General features: G+C 40.2%; 1 protein-coding gene across 4 annotated transcripts in view; it reads left to right on the top strand.

The window, feature by feature from the left end:
* Positions 1–20,217, top strand: part of PTPN9 (protein tyrosine phosphatase non-receptor type 9) — a 70,122-nt gene that overhangs the window by 20,603 nt on the left and 29,302 nt on the right. For 3 of the 4 annotated variants that reach the window (NM_001192054.3, XM_010817049.4, XM_059878963.1), the window contains exons 2-5: positions 10,645–10,788; positions 13,094–13,183; positions 13,903–14,027; positions 19,119–19,224. In NM_001192054.3, coding sequence (NP_001178983.2) covers positions 10,645–10,788; positions 13,094–13,183; positions 13,903–14,027; positions 19,119–19,224 — 465 coding nt within the window. Of the gene's footprint in view, positions 1–6,360; positions 7,329–10,644; positions 10,789–13,093; positions 13,184–13,902; positions 14,028–19,118; positions 19,225–20,217 lie in introns of those variants that run through there. The other variant, XM_059878964.1, reaches the window with a different exon arrangement.

Here is a 20,217-nt window from a genome sequence, read left to right on the forward strand (position 1 = left end):
CTAGTGGTAAAGAACCTGCCTGCCAATGCAGGCGATGTAGGAGTTCAATCGCTGGGTCAGGAAGATCCCCTGGAGGAGGGCATGGCAACTTACTCCAATATTCTTGCCTGGAGAATCCCATGGACGGAGGATCCCGGCAGGCTGCCATTCATAGGGTCATAAAGAGTCGGACACAGCTGGAGCAGCTGAGCACACACACGCTGTACGCACGCTCCTTCTTTGGTGCGTGTTAAATGCTTCTCAAGCGGTTGCTTCTTGCTGGACCACACTCTTTGGCCTATGTGAACAGGGAGGGGCGGAGTCTTGCTGTACAAAAAGGAATGGATTGAACTGCCTTCTTTAGTGTAATGTGTGACCAGTGCTCTCTACTTATGAAGGGGACCATGAGCCAGGGGAGACAGAAAGAGCACTTTGAAAAGAATAGAGCATTTCTTGTTCATCAGGAATTGGTGAACAGCTATTCCTGGTCTGAGGCCTTCATGCTTGACTGTTGGAGTGCTGATAAACCCTAGGACTTCACTTCTTCTGGTAGGAAGTTACTAAGGTTGAGGAGCTTTTCATGTTTAATAACTCAATTAGCTCTGGTTCTTCAGTATTGCTTGAAGCTTTGGACTCTTATGGGAAGCTTTGTTTGGTCAGCCCTACTTTAGGTTTCTTGCTATTCAGTTCCCATTGTGATGTTAATCCTATAATAGCAATTAGTTTTTATTCTTTTTGGTTCTTGCACAATGCTTGATTAGTAGATGGAAGAGTCTGAATTTCAGAACCAGTCCCATGTGGTTTTATCAGGAGGATGGTGTTAAGCCCTCTTTCCTGGTTATCTGGACTTAGCATTTTTGATGGGATTTGTAGGCCTTTGAATCTGAGGTTTCCTTGGTCTCTTAATGAGTGAAAGAAAGAGATTTTTTAATAATTAATTATTTTGGTCGCACCATGCAGCATGTAGGATCTTAGTTTCCTATCCAGGGATCAAACCCACATCCCCTGCATTGCAAAGAGGATTCTTAACTGCTGAACTACCAGGGGAGTCCCAAGAAAGAGATTTTATATAGTTTAACACATGGATACCAGAATAGAGACAACTGCTGATATGGGGATATCTTTAAAGTAAGGAAAATTTCAGGACTTCCTGGCGGTCCATCAGTTAAGACTCTGTGCATCCTGTAGGGGGCACAGGTTCAATCCCTGGTGGGAGAACTAAGATCCTGCATGCCATGGCCAAGAAAAAAAAGTAAGAAAAAATTTGAATATCCACTGTGCAAGATTCTAAGTGTTTTTAAGTCACTGGTTGTGAGTTCCTGAATTACTGTTCTCCAGATTGCTATTAATGATTTATCTTTTATAAACAAATTACATTTACTATCTCTTCTCTGAAGAAGCTTTGTATTTAGTATATTGCTAGAGAAAACTGGGGAACCACTGAAAGGTAGAAATGTCTATCTATTTGAATATGTGGATTTAAGAATTGTATGTCATGTTTTATATATTAGGAAGTGTGAAATACAGAATTTCTTATAGCTAAGGCCCAAGGAATCAAAATTTAGAGACATTAAAATATCCCATAGTTGCTCTGACTTTTTCAAAGAAAGCATTAAAAATAAAAAACGAATGAAAGTGAAATTAATTTTTTTAAAGTTTGATCCATTGAAATAGAGAAAATAAATGAGGACAATGAAGCAAAAGTGAATAGAAATCAGACTTGAGTGCATTGTGAGTACTTACAAAAGAAAGTGAAGCAGATCTGATTGCAGGCACCACCTCTATTGCCTTCTTGTATTTTTCAACTGCTGTAAGAATGATCCTAGAGCTGACCCCAGTGGGAGGTAGACTAGGAGTTGTTGTTCAGTCTCTAAGTTGTGTCCGACTCTTTGCAACCCCGTGAACTGTAGCATGCCAGGCTTCCCTGTCCTTTGCTATCTGCTTGAGTTTGTTCAAACTCATGTCCATTGAGTCTATGATGCCGTCCAAACATCTCATTCTCTGTTGCCATCTTCTCCTCCTGCCCTCAGTCTTCCCAGCATCAGGGTCTTTTCCAATGAGTCTGCACTTTGCATCATGTGGCCAAAGGATTGGAGCTTCAGATTCAGCATCAGTTCTTCCGGTGAATATTCAGGGTTGATTTCCTTTAGGATTGACTGATTTGATCTCCTTGCTGTCCAAGGGACTCTCAAGAGTCTTCTCCAGCACCACAGTTCAGAAGCATCAATTCTTTGGCGCTCAGTCTTCTTTATGGTCCAACTCCCACATCTGTACATACTGGAAAAATCATAGCTTTGACTGTAGGGACCTTTGTCAGCAAAGTGATATCTCTGCTTTTTAATACACTGTCTAGGTTTGTCATATCTTTTCTTCCAAGGAGCAAGTGTCTTTTAATTTTGTGGCTGCAGTCACTGTCTGAAGTGAATTTGGAGCCCAATAAAATAAAATCTGTCACTGTTTCCACTTTTTGATAAATCACTGAGATGTTAACAGCTTTTTACTTGGTTAATTGATCTGTGGTAAGTTCACTTTTCTATGGGAAAAAGTTATGTATTTTTCTTTTTAAAAAATAAATGAAAAGTTCAGTTATTGCATTTAAAATGAGGACCACTTATAGTTTGGAATGGCTGCACAGATTTGGTTTTCATTTCTAACCATGTTTTTTTTTTGGTTAGGAATTTTTGGTTAGGAATTTGGTCAGGCTGCCATTGGAGGATCTTTTTTTCATTTTAAGAAAGTTTTTGGTGGCAGTAATTATAGTATAATTTAAGTAACATTGGTAGTAATTTAAGTAAACAAATAGAACTATTTTGGATCGATTTGAAATTCATATATATTTTTCCTTTTTTTTTTCTGAAAGAAAAGTATTAGCATGGAACAAAAGGATAAAAGGTGTTTGGTTCTGTGTTTTACAGATTGATGCCATGTTTGTGGTGTCTCAGTGTTTTTAACAGAAAACTGATGTACTTTGGGTATGTGGTGGTCCTGTGTGTGAACGTTCCATAATTTATTCATGACCTTATTTATTGGTCATTTAGGTTATTTCTAACATTTTGTCATTAGACACAGTGCTGCAGTAAATAAACGTTTGTCTGGTATTCATTGCAGCATTATTTCTAATGGCAAAATATTAGAAACAACTCTGGGTGTGTATTTGTCTTTTACAATTCATGTTTATATTTCTGTACAGTGGATTCCTGGAAGTGGTTGTGTGGGTCATAAGATTTGCACATTTAGAACTATGCTAGATAAGTGCCAAATTGATTTTTTAAAAAAGTGTTATAAATTATATAGTTGCCACATTGTGTGAAAGCATTCATTTCTTACATTCTCTCTCTCTTTTTTTTTTTTTTGGCTGCCCTTTGCCACTTGCTGGGTCTTAGTTCCCAGACCAGGAATTGAACCCAGGTCCCCACAGTGAAAGCACCAAGTTCTATCACTGGCCACCAAGGAATTCCCCCATATTCTTGTCAATACTATATATGTCAGTCTTGCAAACTGTCATCAGTTGACAGAAGAAAATGGTATCCCTTTTTATTTATCTTTTAATATCTATAAATTTTATTTACTTTTTGACTAGGTTGGACTTCCCTGGTGGCTACATGGTAAAGAATCTGCCTGCAACACGGAAGACCTGGATTCAATCCAGATGTAGTTTAAAAGATGTGAAAGTTTATAGTTTACCTTATTTCCTAGTCTCAGTTCATTTCCTCTCCTCAGAGATGATCAATATTATCAGTTTTTTTTTTCTGTTGTATTCTGCTACAAATACTTTATGCATGTATGAACAGATTCATATAATACACTTTTCCTATTAATTGACATATCATTTGTATCATATACACAAGGATTATGTATACAAATTCTGCATATACTTAAGATTATTTTTGGATTGTATTCTCTTCTTAAAAGTCCTGTCTCTATGAGTCAGGTTTCTCTTTTTTTTTCAAGAATTATTTTAACTCTTTATGTATTTATTCATGACTGCGCTGGGTCTTTGTTGCCCTTGGGCTTCCTCTGGCTGAGGCGTGCTGGCTTCTCATGGTGCTGGTTTCCTTCGTTGTGGAGCGAGCTCTAGGCTCGTGGGCTTTAGTCGTTGCAGCACATGAGCTCAGCAGTTGATCCCTCTATCCCTCGAGGGAAGTTTGCTCAGTTTAAAAAAAAAAATCATAATGGGTGTTGAATTTTATACGGTGCATTTTCTCCATCTCTTAAGAAGGTTATATGCTTTTTCTCCATTAGTATCTGTTTATATAGAAAATTGCTCTGGTAGATGTCCTTATGTTAAACTGTCTTTTCATTCCTGGGAAGAGTTTTCTTTGGTTATGATGTATTTGTTCTCTATTATATTGGTGTTTCTACAACAAGAGCATTATCTGTACCATGAAGCTTTAATAGAATATAGCATAAAAACCATCTGAGTCTGTAGGTAATTGTGTATGTTTGTGTGTAGGGGATATTTCACAACTCTTGTTTTTTCATTCACATTTGATACTCAGTGGTCATTTGTACTTCTAAAAGTGAATCTTAAAAGTTCCTTGGTTCTTCCTCCTCTGCCCTCTAAATGTTAATATTGTTTAGAGTTCTTTTGTTCATTACTCATTCATACATATTTATTAGATATTATTAGAGATGTTTATTTATGCCAGGCACAGTGCTAGGAGCTAAGTGAATAAAAATAAATATGATCCTTGACTTCGGCTTCCCAGGTGGCTCAGTGGTAAAGAATCCACCTGCCAGTGTGGGAGCCACAGATGTGGGTTCCATCCTTGGGTTGGGAAGATCCCCTCAAGGAGGAAATGGCAACCCACTGCAGTCTTCTTGCCTGGGAAATCTCATGGAAGAGGAGCCTGGGGGGCTACAGTCCATGGGGTCCAAAGAGTTGGACACAACTGAGTGAGCACAATCCTTGACTTAACAGAACTTCCCTCCCTACTGCAGTTTTTTCCTTCTGTCTGGCTTCCCCACTGCTGGAAGAGTCATTTTTAGCTGGGAGAGGAGAACTAAACTTATTTCATCCCTTCTCTTAAAGGTCTCTGTTGAATCCTTCATGGGTATAGAATTACGGACCTTTCCTGTGTGGCTCAGCCTCCCTGTCAGCTCATCTTCTGCCAATCTCTGTCATATACACTGGGCACACGGCTACACTGTATCCCCCAGTAACCCCCATTCCATCATGACTCAGCCTTTACACATTAAAAAAAAAAAAAAAAAGCCTTGCTTTTCTTTTTTAAAAAATACTGTATTTTAAAAAAATATTTATTTTTATTTACCTGGCTGCACCAGGTCTTAGTTGAGACATGTGGGATCTTTGGTTTTTGCTGCAGCATTTGGGATTTTTAGTTGCAGCATGCATATTCTTAGCTGTGGCATGTGGGCTCTAGTCCCCTGACCAGGGATTGAACCTGGGCCCCCTGCACTGGGAGTGCAGTCTTAGCCTCTGAACCACCAGGGAAGTCCACTTTTACACACATTTTGTTTTCTCTAATGAGAATTCTTATCTCTTCCTGGCAAAGTTTTACTCATCCTTCAAGGCACTCTTTTAAAAAGATTTATTTTTAATTTTCCTGAGAGTTTGAATCCCACAGTACTCTGTTCATACATCTTAGAACTTAAACTGTGTGATGCTGACCTATGCATGTCTCCGTGTTTAAATGATTGTAACCTGCTCAGAATGGGTCTTTTTCTCTCTGAGTTATGTCTGAACAGCTACTGTACTGCTTAGCACAAAGTGTGTGTGTGTGTGTGTGTGTGTGTGTGCTTAGTCGCTCAGTCATGTCTGACTCTTGCGACTTAGATACTGTAGCCTACCAGGCTCCACTGTCCATGGGATTCTCCAGGCAAGAATACTGGAGTGGGTTGCCATTTCCTTCTCCAGGGGATCTTCCAGACCCAGGAATCCCGACCCAGGTCTCCTGCATTGCAGTCAGACTCTTTACTGACTGAGCTATGAGGGAAGCCCCTAGCACAAAGTAGTTCCTCAGCAAATACTTGTAAATGCTTGAGTGACCACATGAGTGGATGCCTGAAAGAGCTCTGCTGTGCTGTTGCCTTGAAGAGAGATGCTACTGCTACTAGTCATGGAAGGTTGCCAGGGAGGAAACAAGTCTCTGAACCAACACAGTGTATACTTTCTTCTTGCCTCTCCCCAAAATGTGTGTGTGTGTTAGGGGGTGGGGGGGCAGAGTGAGGTGGTTGTAGGGACATAAACTTAAAAAAGTATATATATTTAGTAGTATTTTTCTGTTGATTTTAACTTTTAAATTATTAAATACATGAGAACAGCTGGATTTTGATTGACCTTTTCCCTTTTTTTGCAGATTTTCTTTATTACCTTATTTCATAACATGATAAAATCAGAAGTTGTTCTTAGAACTTTTTCCTTTCAAGAAGCAGTAAAACCCTGTTTAAGGCAACACTGGCTCTTTTAAAATCACATTTTAAGAAAAGGCAAAATTTTCCTGATAAAATGAAAGTATTTGAGAGTAACCAGTAAATACTAATTCAAAGAGACTAGGTTTATTTCCCTGTTTGACACAATAACAGAGGGCTAAAGGGAAGATGGTAGTTTTTAGTTTGAAAATTCAACAGGCTTCACCTTGTTGCATTAAAGCAATCTAGTGTATTTTAGTTCAGATTCTGTTTCCTGGCAGATTTATATGGACTAAAGGGATTAACAGACAATTCACAATGAAGGAAAGGTGGGAAAACAGGCAAAAGAGGAAGGTAAATTTACTAATGCGTTTGTCACTGAAATTAATGGGAAAATGGCATATTTGCCAAAATACAGAGGTAACCTCACAATTGGTGAAAGGCAGACACTGGGTCTTATATTGAATCACTTTTCTTATTTAGGTATTCAATGCCTTTTTTTTTTTTTTTTTGCTTCAGTGCACGTGTTTGCCCTGCACAAAGTTGTTCCTGTATTATGATGAGAAATACTCTCAAGTCAGTTTGATGCTGTTGAAAAGGATTTGTGCTCAGGATGGCAGTGTTAATCTCCAGAGCTGCCAGTGTAGGGACAAAAGCATTTAGAGTTGGGAGCAAGGGTATAAATACCTCTGGATCTGGCTTTTTCTATGTTGTCACAGAGCCCTGAATGAGGATAAGTTGCTCCTTTCAAGACTTTTGTCTTGCAGTTGAACACGTATTGGAAATTTCCAATTTAAATTTATGCTTTTGGATAAAAAGGATTAGAGAGATTGAATTGCTGCAGGCTAACGAGAAGCAACAGTGGTTACTTGATTTTGAGGAGCTCTATCTCTGTTGAAAGAAGTTTCAGTGTGAAATGACTGGAGTAAGAAAAAAAAGAATGAACACCCATTCAGAGACTACCTATCAAGGACCAGGTACTGTGGTGAATGCTTCCTATCCATTGTCTTATTCAAGCTTTATCCTTTCATGAGGAAATAGAGACTCAGAGAGAAGTATATAATTACAGTAAGCTTTTTTAAAAAATTTGGCTCTACCAGGTCTTAATTGCAATATGTGGCATCTAGCTCCCCAACCAAAGATTGAACCTAAGGCCTCTTGCACTGGGAACACGAAATCCCAGCCACTGGACCACCAGGGAATTCCCCTACAATAAGCTTTGACTATGCTGAAACAAATTTGCCTATGCTGAACAAGTTGATTGAGGAAGGTTATAAGTGGTAAGGTTAGTTTTTCTGCACATCAGTTCAGACCTTTTCCCAGAGGAAGACCAAGGCTGTTTGAACTGTGACCACTCCTTAGTCGCCAGATGTTAACAACTTGTGGTTACTTATAAGCCTAGATAGATTCAAACCATTGACCTTGAGCTGAAGTATTTTGTAAGCTGTGATTGACCTTTTGGTTAGTTCATTCTTTCACCAGGAAATATACTGAGTATTAATTTCTGGAATTTCAGTGATCCCTTCTGAAGAGTGTACTGCTCATTAAAATATCTGGGTCTTGTTTTTCTGGTAACAAACAGAACCACAAATTAGTCTATCCTTAGTGGTTGTGCCAAATCCTTGTTTAAACAGAGGAAGAGATCTGATAACTATCTGGAGAGATGCTGTTAAAGATCTGATTAACTGTTTGGAGAGAGGCTGTTGTTGAAAGGTCATCCTTTCTAGCTTCTGTAAGAGGTTCATCTCTTCCTCCAGAGGAGTGGGGATACAGGAGAGTGAATCCGAGGCTGAACATAACAGGTGGTGTATGTGTGTATTTGTATCTGTGAATACCACATCTCTGTTTATCGGACACTGGACTCTCTTCATGCAAAGCCTAGTCAGGCCAAATCTGGAGGAATTGTTCCCGTGCTTAAAGCCAAGAATAACATCCTGACCAGCAGGGAACAGAGGTCAGCTCAAGGCAGCAGCTCTTGGGAGCTACACGACATCAAGAACCTGAAGGAACTTAGTCTAATAAGAAGGAAGCCAGTATGTACCTTGAAGGAGGTGTGTGAAACCTTGTCTCTTGTTGTTGTTGTTGTTCAGTTACTAGGTCATGTCCAACTCTTGGCGACTCTTCGCGTGAACTGCAGCGTGCCAGGCTTCTCTGTCCATCTCTGTCTCCCGGAGTTTGCTCAAACTCATGTCCATTGAGTTGGTGATGCCATACAACCATCTCATCCTCTGTCGTCCCCTTCTCCTCTTGGGCTTAGTCTTTCTCACCATCAGGGTCTTTTCCAATGAGTCAGTTCATTGGGATATAAGAAATAAAAAACAATCATCCTAACAGGTGATTCATATTACCTCCTGGTCATCTAACTATATTTTCCCCTCCTACTTGGATATTGATTTATCTGTTTATTGTTTTTATTAGAAAAGGAGGAAAAATATATTCTGTTATTCTGGTGTTTTATTCTACAGGCAGCTTTGGAGACGTCCAGAAGTGCTGGCTTTAAAAGATGATATGTTAAACAAATAGCCTTTACAAAATCTCCTGGAACCTTCCAGTTTTCCTGAAGTTTTGTCTCTGGGATCTTTATGCTCCAGTTTCTCTTCCGTCTTTCCTCATTCTGATGCTGACCACTCATCCCACAGAGGCAACTCCAACTGTTTTCTGGTGGAGCATTCTAAGTTTGTCCTATTGTCTTCTCTGAGACTCATTTCTCTGGTCTGACTTCAAGTGGTTCTGAGCCAAAGTGATTGTAAAAGCTTTTCTTCATAGCCTTTATTTCTTGGCTCTTTCTATTTATGCACTTTGTCTGATTAGTTTTGCTGGTTTCCTCCTTTTCTAGCTGATGTGAGGTATATTGCCTCAGCTGCAGGGTTCTAAAGCTCAGATGCAGCCCCAGGCCTCTTAGATTTTGCTCCACTTTGTAAAGTGCCTTTTTCCTTTCCTAGAAATGGGGGCTGTGGTATGAGCTATTGCTGACTCTTCCGGGACTCTAGTTTGCTATTTGTTTAAACACGTATGTAGCAATTTGGATTGTATTTGCAAGGTAGAACTTGTTGCCAAGACTCTGAACAGGTCATTGCTGTTACCCTTTCTCCCCTATTTTTGAACTGAAAAATTAGAGACCATGGTCACATAGTAGGTTGGTCTTATACCTCTTGAAACAAACCTCATTTTTGCATTCCTTATATGTAGCACAACAGTTGGCCTTTAGGTGTTAACAAATAGTTAAATGCATAATAGTTTAATTAATACATCTTAACTGTGGGGTTGATTGATCAATTAAATCTCAGAATTCTCATCAAGTTGATCACATTTTGGATCCATATGTGAGAGAAGTTTCTGGTTGGAAGGGACCAAACAGCAATGTAGGAAGTGTTTGGCAATTTAAAATATGCAAGCCAAAAAATCCTGATGTAAATCCTGTTCTAAAATGAAGAAAAGAAGGGTGGTTTGGCTAGAGCAGAGACTGGTTAAAACATAAGGAGAAGTAGGGTGAGGCAGGATAAAAGAACGTGGATTAAAAAACAGCAACAATTATGGAGGTAGGCATCCTGTCGGTTTGGGATTAAACCATGAGAATGAAACTTTCCCACCCTTCCCCCAGTAGCAGGCCCTCCACCTTCACTCCCCTCCCTCCAACCGCTATCCAGAGGAGCTGCTAATGACCCTGTGGCCACTAGTGTCCAGCTTTGAGGGCTGCTGTATGAAGCACAGAGAGGTCCTGTGAGGTCAGTCAGTGCAAAGAGCAGTTGGCCTTTAGATTCATTAAATTCTTCGTAATCGTTTTGCTGCTCTCAACAGTATTGCTAATTCCAAAGCCAAAACCATTTTCTAATTGTTTTACTGTGTGTGACCAGCTTACGGGACCAAAACAGCAGCTGAGACTGCGTTACTGCCCTGTGCATTATGCAGTAACCCTTCAGAGGGGCCCTTTACTTCTTTTTTAGCCTTAAAAACAAACAAACAAAAAAAAACTCTGCTTATTTTTTTGCTTTGGGGCCAGTAATTTGCATCTTATTTGGGAACTTTGCTCTCCCCCCTCATTATTTCTTCATATATCCTTGTGCTAAGTAAGCCCTGCTCTCTGAAACTGGCTCTGGCTTCTGGCCTCATTGAATTGTATGAATTGTAATCATTTCTGATTTCAGATCTGTTTCCAACTTTTGTTTTTCCCTGCTGCCTTGGGGTTCAAACTTGCTTGGGCTTGGAGAAAGGTTTTTTTTTTTTTCTTGTTTATTTTTTTGTTTCTGTAAATATATTCTCTGATAATTACTCTTTATTTTCTTTTTCAAACAGGCCACCAAGCAGTTTCTTGAAGAGATTAACAAGTGGACAGTTCAGTACAACGTATCCCCCCTCTCTTGGAATGTGGCCGTCAAATTCCTCATGGCCCGGAAGTTTGATGTGCTTCGTGCTATTGAGTTGTTTCACTCCTACAGAGTACGTAGCTCAGAGATGGACTTGCTGTGTGCCACTGGGGCTGTTTATGTTGCTGTTGTCTCTGCCAGTCTGTACACATGGTGTTTCTCCCCACTCCCATAAAAAAAAAAAAAGAAGAAGTGGAGCAGTATCCAAGAGCCCTACCTTGAAGTCAGAAAATCCTTCTGAAGATATTTAGACTCTCCCTAAATAAATTTAAAAAAAAAAAAAGGAGAGGGGGATAAGAGGCACTGGGATTAGTTTATGAGTTTAAGACTAAAGCTCACTTACACCCATTTTATGGATCATCTTGTTCAATATTCATTTATTCAACAGTTATTTATTATATACCTACTATGTTCTAGATGCAGAGATTACTGTTTAGAAAGAGAGAGTAAGCAAATGATTACAGAAAAGCTATGATAGGACAAAACTGTGTTCCGTGGAAAGAAAATTTAGTTAGGAGACTCAAGGAAGCTTTCCTGAAGGAAATGACTTCTAAAGTAAGAAGAGTGAGTAGGAATCGGACAGTGGGGGAGTATGGCAGAGAGAACAGCAAGTTCAGATGCCTAGTGGCAAGAGGGAAATTGAGCTGAGCGGAAATGCTCAGTAGGGGTGGGAGTATGGCAGGAGATTGAGCAACAGAGGTAAACAAGGCCAGATCAGAGAGTATCTGCTTTTTCTTAAGGGCAGAGACATTCATTGACAGTATAAACAGTAAAATGTGTTGATCAAACATGCTTTCTGGAAAGATTTTTTTCACTGTGCTTTAGAGGATGGATCAGAAAGGCTATAGCGGAGACAGATCCATTAGAAGGCTGCTGTACTTATTAGGAAACGATTGTCATGTCATTAAGCATAGTGTTAGTGGGAATAGAGAAAAAGTGGGTAGATTCTAGAAGTGAAATTGATAGAATAAGTTACTTAAATTGGTGTGTGAGGAAAGGGGAGTGGTGGATTCCAGGTCTCTGAGTTGGGCAACAGGGTGGTAAATGGTGGCGGCATTTACTAATTAAGAGACACTGAAGGGGTATGGGTATGTGAACAGAGTAGGCCGTGAGTTCAGTTTGGCCATGTTAAGGTTGAAGTGCCAGTGGGATAGCCAAATAGACATGTCCTCCAAGCAGTTGGGATATGAGTCTAGGGTTTGGGAAAGAAGGCTGGACTGGAAGTAGAGACTTCAGAGTGACCACAGTAGAATATTGCAGCTAAATATTGGAGCCATGAGAATGGGGGTGGGCATCTGGGGAGAGAGTGAGGAGTAGGGATATGTGTAGAGCAGAACCTCATTTCATACTTTTTGCTTTTTTCTCACTAGTGTTTGTTAAAGTTAAATTTTCATGGTTTAGGGAAGGCACGCACTCTCCTGTGATTCCAGCATGCATACTATCTTCACTTGCTGCCTTGCCTCTGCAGGCATTTGAATTTGATTTGGGGATGAATTGGGGAAGAATGTGAACAAAGACCTAGTTTGTTGTATTCACCACAGTGTTCTTAACACTTAGTTCAGGGCCCGGCACATAATAGTTGCTCTACACATATTGGCAGAATGAATGAATGAGTCAGTGAGTGAAATGAGTGAACAAATGAATGATAAAAAGCCCACAAAAGACTCTTAGAAGGAGTAGCTGAAGAAATAGAAAAACCAAGAGAGTATTTTTTTTTTTTTTAATAAAAAATAGAGAATCTCTTAGGAAAAAGAGAATGTGAGTGGTCAACCTTATTAAAAGGAGGACTAAAGATGCGCACTGGATTCAGTGACTGGAAGGTCCTGGTCACTGGGGCAGGAGCTCTGGGTGGTATGGTTAGACTGGGAGGAAATGAGAATGTGATGGAATGAGTGTTGAGGGAGCTGAGGGTGAGCTTAAAGAATGTGGCTGTGAAGATGAATTAAAATGAAATCATGGTAGCTATTGTTGCAGAGGATACTAAGTGGGGGGATGGGTCCTGTTTAAGACAGAAGAAGCCTAAGCCTGGATGAGGTGTTAGGATATATGCTTCCAGGCAGTTTAGGTGCATATTTTAATATCAGTGCTGCTGCATGTTTAAGAAGTTTAGCTTTGTACTCTAATGATTGATATATATTGATTGGTCTTCAGGGTTAAGCTTATCACTCATTCAAAGGAAAGATCCTAAGCTCTGAGGGGCTGATAAGGTAGCATTAGACAAGAATTCTGCTAACAGTTGGCCTAGAGGAAGGTTACAAAGGAATTCATGTTTCAATAAGCTGATTTCTAAAATCCCTTATCTGTGAGATTTGGTGGTTACATAAAGCTGTCGTAAGTATACAGTATTTTTATATTAATTTATCTTGTTTTATTTTTAGGAAACACGAAGGAAGGAGGGCATTGTGAAGCTGAAACCTCATGAGGAACCTCTCCGTTCTGAGATCCTTAGTGGAAAATTCACCATCTTAGTGAGTATTTATGAAACCCTCTTGTAACATCTCTTTATTTCCTTTTGTAGCTATTATTCTCTTTGGACTTTGTTCCTAGATGTCTTATCCTGAATCTAGAGTCTTAATAGTGGGGAATAGATGTAAAACAGCTGTGAAGTTTGGCATAAAATTATTCTAGTAATAATTGAAAAAATTGAAACTCAGTTGTTTAGTAGTTTTAGAAAAGTTTCCTCACTGGTCCATTAAGGTCAGTCAGGACCTTTGGGAGTTGTATACAGCGTGTCAGAGCCCTGTCCTTCCTTATTTAACGTAAGTTCTCTCCACTTAGAGACCACAGCCTTTCAGGTAAGTGTCCAGTGGTACTTTTAAGGCAGAGCGTGGAAACCATGGTCGTATTCTATGGTTTTCTCCTGTTGCTTTTTCTTCACTATCCTGCCTGGGAAATTAGCTAGGCAGCCAATATAGACCATTGTTTAATTTAATTTCTCTGTACTTGAAGAGTTAAGAGAACATAGTTTTTTCCTTCCATAGGAATATGATCCTGGGAGTGCTGAGAGTCAGACATGGGATGATTAAAAAGTTTTTTTCCTTTTCTGGAGCAATTGATGCAAGTCAGAGAAGTATTTTCAGCATCTGTGCTCTTTATGGCAAACCTTTGTCCAGCCTATAAGAAGCCTTAGTGATTTCTGTAATTTTTCTATTTGATATCTAAATATTTCTTGTTTTGTTTGCTCTAGAATGTTCGGGACCCAACAGGAGCCTCTATCGCCCTCTTCACTGCCAGATTACATCATCCCCACAAGTCAGTCCAACATGTGGTACTTCAGGCTCTGTTTTACTTGCTGGACAGAGCTGTGGATAGGTGAGCTTGGACATTATCTTTTGGGTGTTCTACATCCAGATGGGAAAGTGACAGTGTTTGATTTGATTAAACTCAGCAGTGCATTCACCGTGCTCCTAGGATGTGCCTTAGGCAGTGCTATGAATAGAAAACACTCCATGTCCTTAAGGGCTTGGCGTGTTTCCAGGTACTATCAAGATGATGAGTATTCTGCATCCTTAACTGCTTGGCTCTATTTCAGGGTAACAGAAGCTAAGAAAGCTAATTAACTAGCCATTCTTAGTGTACTGAGAATTACTTATTGAAAGAGTGTGAAGGTAAGATGACCTGTGCTGGTTCTTTCTGACCATTCTCCCCTGGTGTTGATTTTCAAAACCGTCTGGAGCCTCAGTTTCTTTATCTGTAAAAGTGGAATAATGCTGAGGATTTTAAGAATCAGCATTCAGGAGAGAGGAGTCCAAGAGCATAAGTTAAGCAGAATCATCTTTATAAATAGTGTGCTGTGTGTTCAGTCGCTCAGTCGTGTCTGATTCTTTGCAATCCCGTGGACTGTGGCCCACCAGGCTCCTCTATAAGCCAAAAGAACCAGCTTGGGTCATGTCTCCATTCCTGCTCTTAGGTAAATAGTATTTTTACTGTTCTATGGACAAAGAAACTTAGGCCCCAGGAAGTTTTGTGGCTTTTTTACAGTCATCGCATATTGACTGAACTAAGTCTAAGACCCTGGTTTCTTCACTCTTGGTCAGAACTATCTGTACTCCTACTATGTCATCTTTCTCTCTTACATCCTTTTTTCCCTCGTGCCCACCATTTACAGTGTGTTATTGCTCCCAGCGTCATTCACTGGTCCTCTGGCTTAGAAGTCATATATCGAGGGCTGAGACTGGAGATAGTGAGAGGCAGCTAAGCACCTTAGTCATACTTCTGTACTTAGAGGATGGGGATAGCCGAAGGATTTTCTGAGGTGGGGCTCTGTGTCTAGTTCACTTTGCTCCTGCCTTGTTATTATTACTTTCATGTACTTAGCTTCTGCTGGTGGTGTTCAGGGGGAGATATATCCAAACCACACCCACAGCATTATTCTAAAAACGAGAAGTTACTAAGGAGAAAGGATTTCTCAGTTCTTCTTTCTTATGATTGTTCTTCAGACATAATTTCTGGACTATAATTCCCTTTGAAATGTTTCTTTACCTCAGGGGGTTGAGTGGAAGGCTCTTTTACCGGAAATTTAGCATTGGCTTCCTCTTTGAGCAGCTTAGAGTCAGAGCTTTCATACAGGCATGACAGTGACCAAAGCTTGCTTTTTCCAGTGAGAGTATTGAATCCCATAGGAATACCACAAAGGTAAACGTAATTAAAACTTTGTTCTCATGATCTCCATCACTTTCTTAAAAATCCTCAGTGACTCCTCGTTTTTCAGAGGGTGCATGTAGGCTAAATAAATGTGAGCCCTTTTCTTCCCCTAAATGAAATATTCTACCAGTGAGTAGAAACTTTTGTTTTCCTTTGTTACCTTGGAAGAGGAGGAAACCCTCTTCACTAAATCTTGCCCTTCTGTGAAGGCCCATTTCTGTGCCTGGCTCCCTCACCCCTCCAACTAGTCATAAAATTCTTTCTACTCTGACTTTAATAGCAGTTATTACTAATACCAATCATTTTGTATTTAATTATACATAGCTTTATGATGTCATTTATCTTATGCTTTTTTTTTTAACCTACCACTGGGTGGTAAGCTCTAGGAGGGCAGGGAACCTTCTTTTCAACATCATATGATGGAAAATTCCTAAATCCCCATGGTGGAGAGCAAATCATATCAACTTTCACATGCCTATCATTCATCTTCTTTCACAGTGATCTGAAACCAGTCTTGTTTTGTTGATAGCTCCTCACCCACCCTTTTGGAGAAGGCAATGGCAACCCACTCCAGTACTCTTGCCTGGAAAATCCCGTGGATGGAGGAGCCCGGTAGGCTGCAGTCCATGGGGTCGATAAGAGTTGGACATGACTGAGCGACTTCACTTTCACTTCTCACTTTCATGCATTGGAGAAGGAAATGGCAACCCACTCCAGTGTTCTTGCCTGGAGAATCCCCAGGGACGGGGAAGCCTGGTGGGCTGCCGTCTATGGAGTCGCACAGAGTCGGACACGACTGAAGCGACTTAGCAGCAGCAGCACCCACCCTTTTACTTTTGATTATTTTGAAGCAAATGTCAGGGGCAGCAGTAGTCTTCTTGGTGTTCCCAGTTATATCCTAGTTCAGGAATCAGTCTCAATAGGGTAGGGAAGCAGTTATTCTTAGTAGGGAATTAGCGTTGTTGTTGAATAATGAACCTTATATTCTGTACCCAGGGAAGTAAAAATGCTATTGCATTTGTATTTCATATGACTTCAAAGGATGAGCAGTTTCAGGTCTAGGAATATAGAATCTGCATCATTATGCACTATAACTTCTTTTATTAAATTCTGTTTTCTCTGGTGCTGATTTCTCTTTGTTTCAATCCCCTGCCACGGGCTGGAGCTATGAGGGGGAAACCTGTAATTCTTCTGGTTTGGCCCTTATTGAGCCTGTGGAGAGAATCGAAATCTCTAGATGTGGGTGGTCTTCTCAATGCTGGGCCACTCATTTAACACAGCATCTTTGATCTTGGTAAATTAGTCTCTCTGGGGTCGTGAAAAAAGGAGACAAGATATAGCTCTCACTTTAACATGTGAGGGGCCATTTGAAATTAAGTCTGTATAGAAACTTGGTTCTACTTCAGAGATTTTTGAAGTGCTACTTCATGGATAGGTGCTTCTGTCTCTTATTATGTTGAAAGGATGAAGTTATGGAGGTTTCCAGGAGGTAATGCCAGAAACAAAAAATAAGGATACAAAGTAACATTGAGATTCCTGATTTCAGGAATTTGTTTTGTATCAAAAAGTTTTCTTGAATGTCAATACATGTGAAAACTATTGCTCTCATCTGTGAATAGTCCAATCAAATAGTTTATTTCTAACAGTCATGTAGGTGTGCAGATCAGAAGCAGGTGAAGATCGGGCTTGGTGGAAGAGTGCAACTTTAGGAATTAAGGAGATTGGACCAAGTGATATTTTTTGTCCCTAACTTCAATCTGGGAATAGGCCCACCAGCTCTTTATCTACTTTTTAAGATGCCTCCCAAAGACCATTAGTAGGTTTTTCTCTTCCTTCATTAAAGTCATCAGAGATAAATACATCATCATTGAGTTTAGAATTTTGTTTTACAGTTTTTCATAGACCCACAGTGTTTTCTTAGTGATGGGCTTCGAGCCCACTGAATTACAATTCTGTGACCATTCATTATATTTGCAAGGACTGTGCTGTGGACTGTGGAGGGTAATGAGGTGAACAAAACATGTTTTTGCCCTCTAGGAGAGAATGAGATTGCTATACAAAATTGGAGTATATTAAGAGACACTAGAAAAATCCACAGAAAGATTTGTGGGGCTTCGAGGGATGTGAATGATGGTAGTACATTTGGTGACAATTATCAGGGAGACTTTCATGGAAGAGAAAAGTTTTTGAGTTAAACATAGTATGGTACAGAATTTGGATAGTCAGATTCAGAAATAAAGGAGAAAACAGTTCAAATTTTGATAACCTAGATGCTCTGGAACATTCTCAGACTATGAGTTTGGTACTTGATGAATCTGGATAAATATGCATCAATAAGTATAATTCAATTTCCAACATGTGGGCTTCTTCCTCCGTAGTATCAAGCAGTTCTCCCCCACCAACTGGGCATTTGGCAGTTCAACTCGACTCTGACACTATATAACTGGAGATAGCCTCAGATTACACAAGTTAAGGGTTCAGTCCGAAAAGACTGTCCCTTCAGACGCCAGTGGCAAGTCCAGGTTGTCATCTCTGCTTCTGATCATAGATCAAAGGGTCCAGTGCCCCCTCCTTGGGTTTGATTAATTTGCTGGAGCAGTTTATAGAACTCAAACATTGTACTTAATATGTTACCAGTTTATTATAAGAGGGTATAATTTAGGAAGAGCCAAATGGAAGAGATGGCACCCCACTCCAGTACTCTTGCCTGGAAAATCCCATGGACGGAGGAGCCTGGTAGGCTGCAGTCCATGGGGTCACTAAGAGTCCACACGACCGAGCAACTTCACTTTCACGCATTGGAGAAGGAAATGGCAACCCACTCCAGTGTTCTTGCCTGGAGAATCCCGGGGACAGGGGAGCCTGGCGGGCTGCTGTCTGTGGGGTCGCACAGAGACGGACACGACTGAAACGACTTAGCAGCAGCAAATGGAAGAGATGCATAGAGGGAAGGTTTGGGGAAAGGGGCATGGAGCTTCCATGCCCTCTCTGAGAGGAAGTCGCTCAGTCATGTCTGACTCTTTGCAACCCCATGGACTATAGCCTACCAGGCTCCTCCGTCCATGGAATTCTCCAGGCAAGAGTACTGGAGTGGGTTGCCATTTCCTTCTCCAGGGGATCTTGCCAACCCAGGGATCGAATCCGGGTCTCCTGCATAGAGATGCAGGAGAGATGCATGGAGGTAAAGGTATGGGGAAAGGGGCATGGAGCTCCCATGCCCTCTCTGAAAGGGCTACATGTGTTCATCTGCATGTGTTCATGTGTTCATCAACCTGGAAGTTCTCCAAAATCATATCCTTTTGGCATTTTCTGGAGGCTTCATTCATTGCAAGGCATGATTGATTAAATCATTGGCCATTGGTGACTGAGCTCAGTCCCAGTGCCAGTCCTCTTCCTGGGTGTGGGAGGGTGGGACTAGAAGTTCCAACCCTTTCTAATCACGTGGTTGGTTCCTCTGGCAAACAGCCCGAATCCTTAGATGTCCTAAGAGCATTCCAAGGGTCACCTCGTTCATATAGCAGTGGATACCTTCCTTGCTTTCCTAGGAAATTCCAAGTTTTAGGAATTCTGCCGGGAAACAGGGTCAAAGTACAAATATGTATTTCTTATTATAAATTCTTTGTAAGGCCGGTGTTCAGGGAAGGCAGTTATTTCAGTCCCACACACACTCTCTGTGTTCTTTGTTTTTGAGCCAGGTTTTCAATCTGCCTCATCCATCTTATTACTTATAAATATTTTTGTTCAATGATTGGTTTACAGCTTTGAAACTCAGAGGAATGGACTGGTGTTTATCTATGACATGTGCGGTTCTAATTACACCAACTTTGAGCTGGATCTTGGCAAGAAAGTCCTGAACTTGCTAAAGGTAAGGAAGGGCTATGGGAGGACCCTTTCAACCCTCCTTCAGTGGCTACTTTTTTCTATTCTTTGTGAGGTTTAGGAATGATGTAAGCTTCAGAATTATGTTCAATGTAAAGGTCACCTGTAAATGATGACCAATACCTGCTTCCTCAGAATAAAAAACAGTCTTAAAAGTAAAGTGGGAGGAATTAAAATGCACAGGAACAATGAGTTGTAAAGATGGAATGTCTCTTTCTTGGAGTTTTATAGAATAAAAATTAATGAAGGTTAGGGATGGTCATTGTCTGTGAAAAATGTAACCTAGCCAGTGATTTTCAGACTTTTTGTTTTAGTCTAGTCGGAACCATGTTTTCCATTGCAATTTAGTTCACAAAGGTATATGTACACTAAGTCTACACATACATATAAAGTTATATACAGAGATAGTTTCTTATTCTCTTATCTCAAACTCTTAGGTCCAGAGTGTTATGTAATATTTTGAACTTTAAAAGATAATGTGGTATGTATGTCTCTCTAGTATCAAGTATTTCTGCAATGAAATGTATTATTCATAATGAGTGGAGAAGAACAAAGGTCATAAATAACCTGTGAAATTTCAGGTCAGAGTTTGCTGTCGCATGGATTTTTGCACCAAACTAACAATAGAAACCAGTGGTTTCAGAGATGTTTAGATTTCAGAACCCAAGGATATAGGTGTATAGATCTTTGTGTACATATTTATAAAACAAAAATGTTTCATAAAACAAACTTTACCTTTGCTCTGTATAGTCATTTTGATTATTCTATTCTATATCATATTTCTAAAGTGTTAGTCGTGACTTACTAAATTGATTTCAGGACCCGATGCATGACAACCTGCAGTGGGAAAAACATTCACCCAGGAGTCTGTGTAGTCTTTGTTCTAGTACCTCACTTGGGAGTATTGTGGAACTGGATGTTTAGAAGTGTTCATTTACTACTACAGCTTTACAGCAGAAATTATAGAAAGAGAATATTA

This window comes from Bos taurus, chromosome 21 (assembly GCF_002263795.3).
Source record: "Bos taurus isolate L1 Dominette 01449 registration number 42190680 breed Hereford chromosome 21, ARS-UCD2.0, whole genome shotgun sequence".
Lineage (NCBI taxonomy): Eukaryota > Metazoa > Chordata > Mammalia > Artiodactyla > Bovidae > Bos > Bos taurus.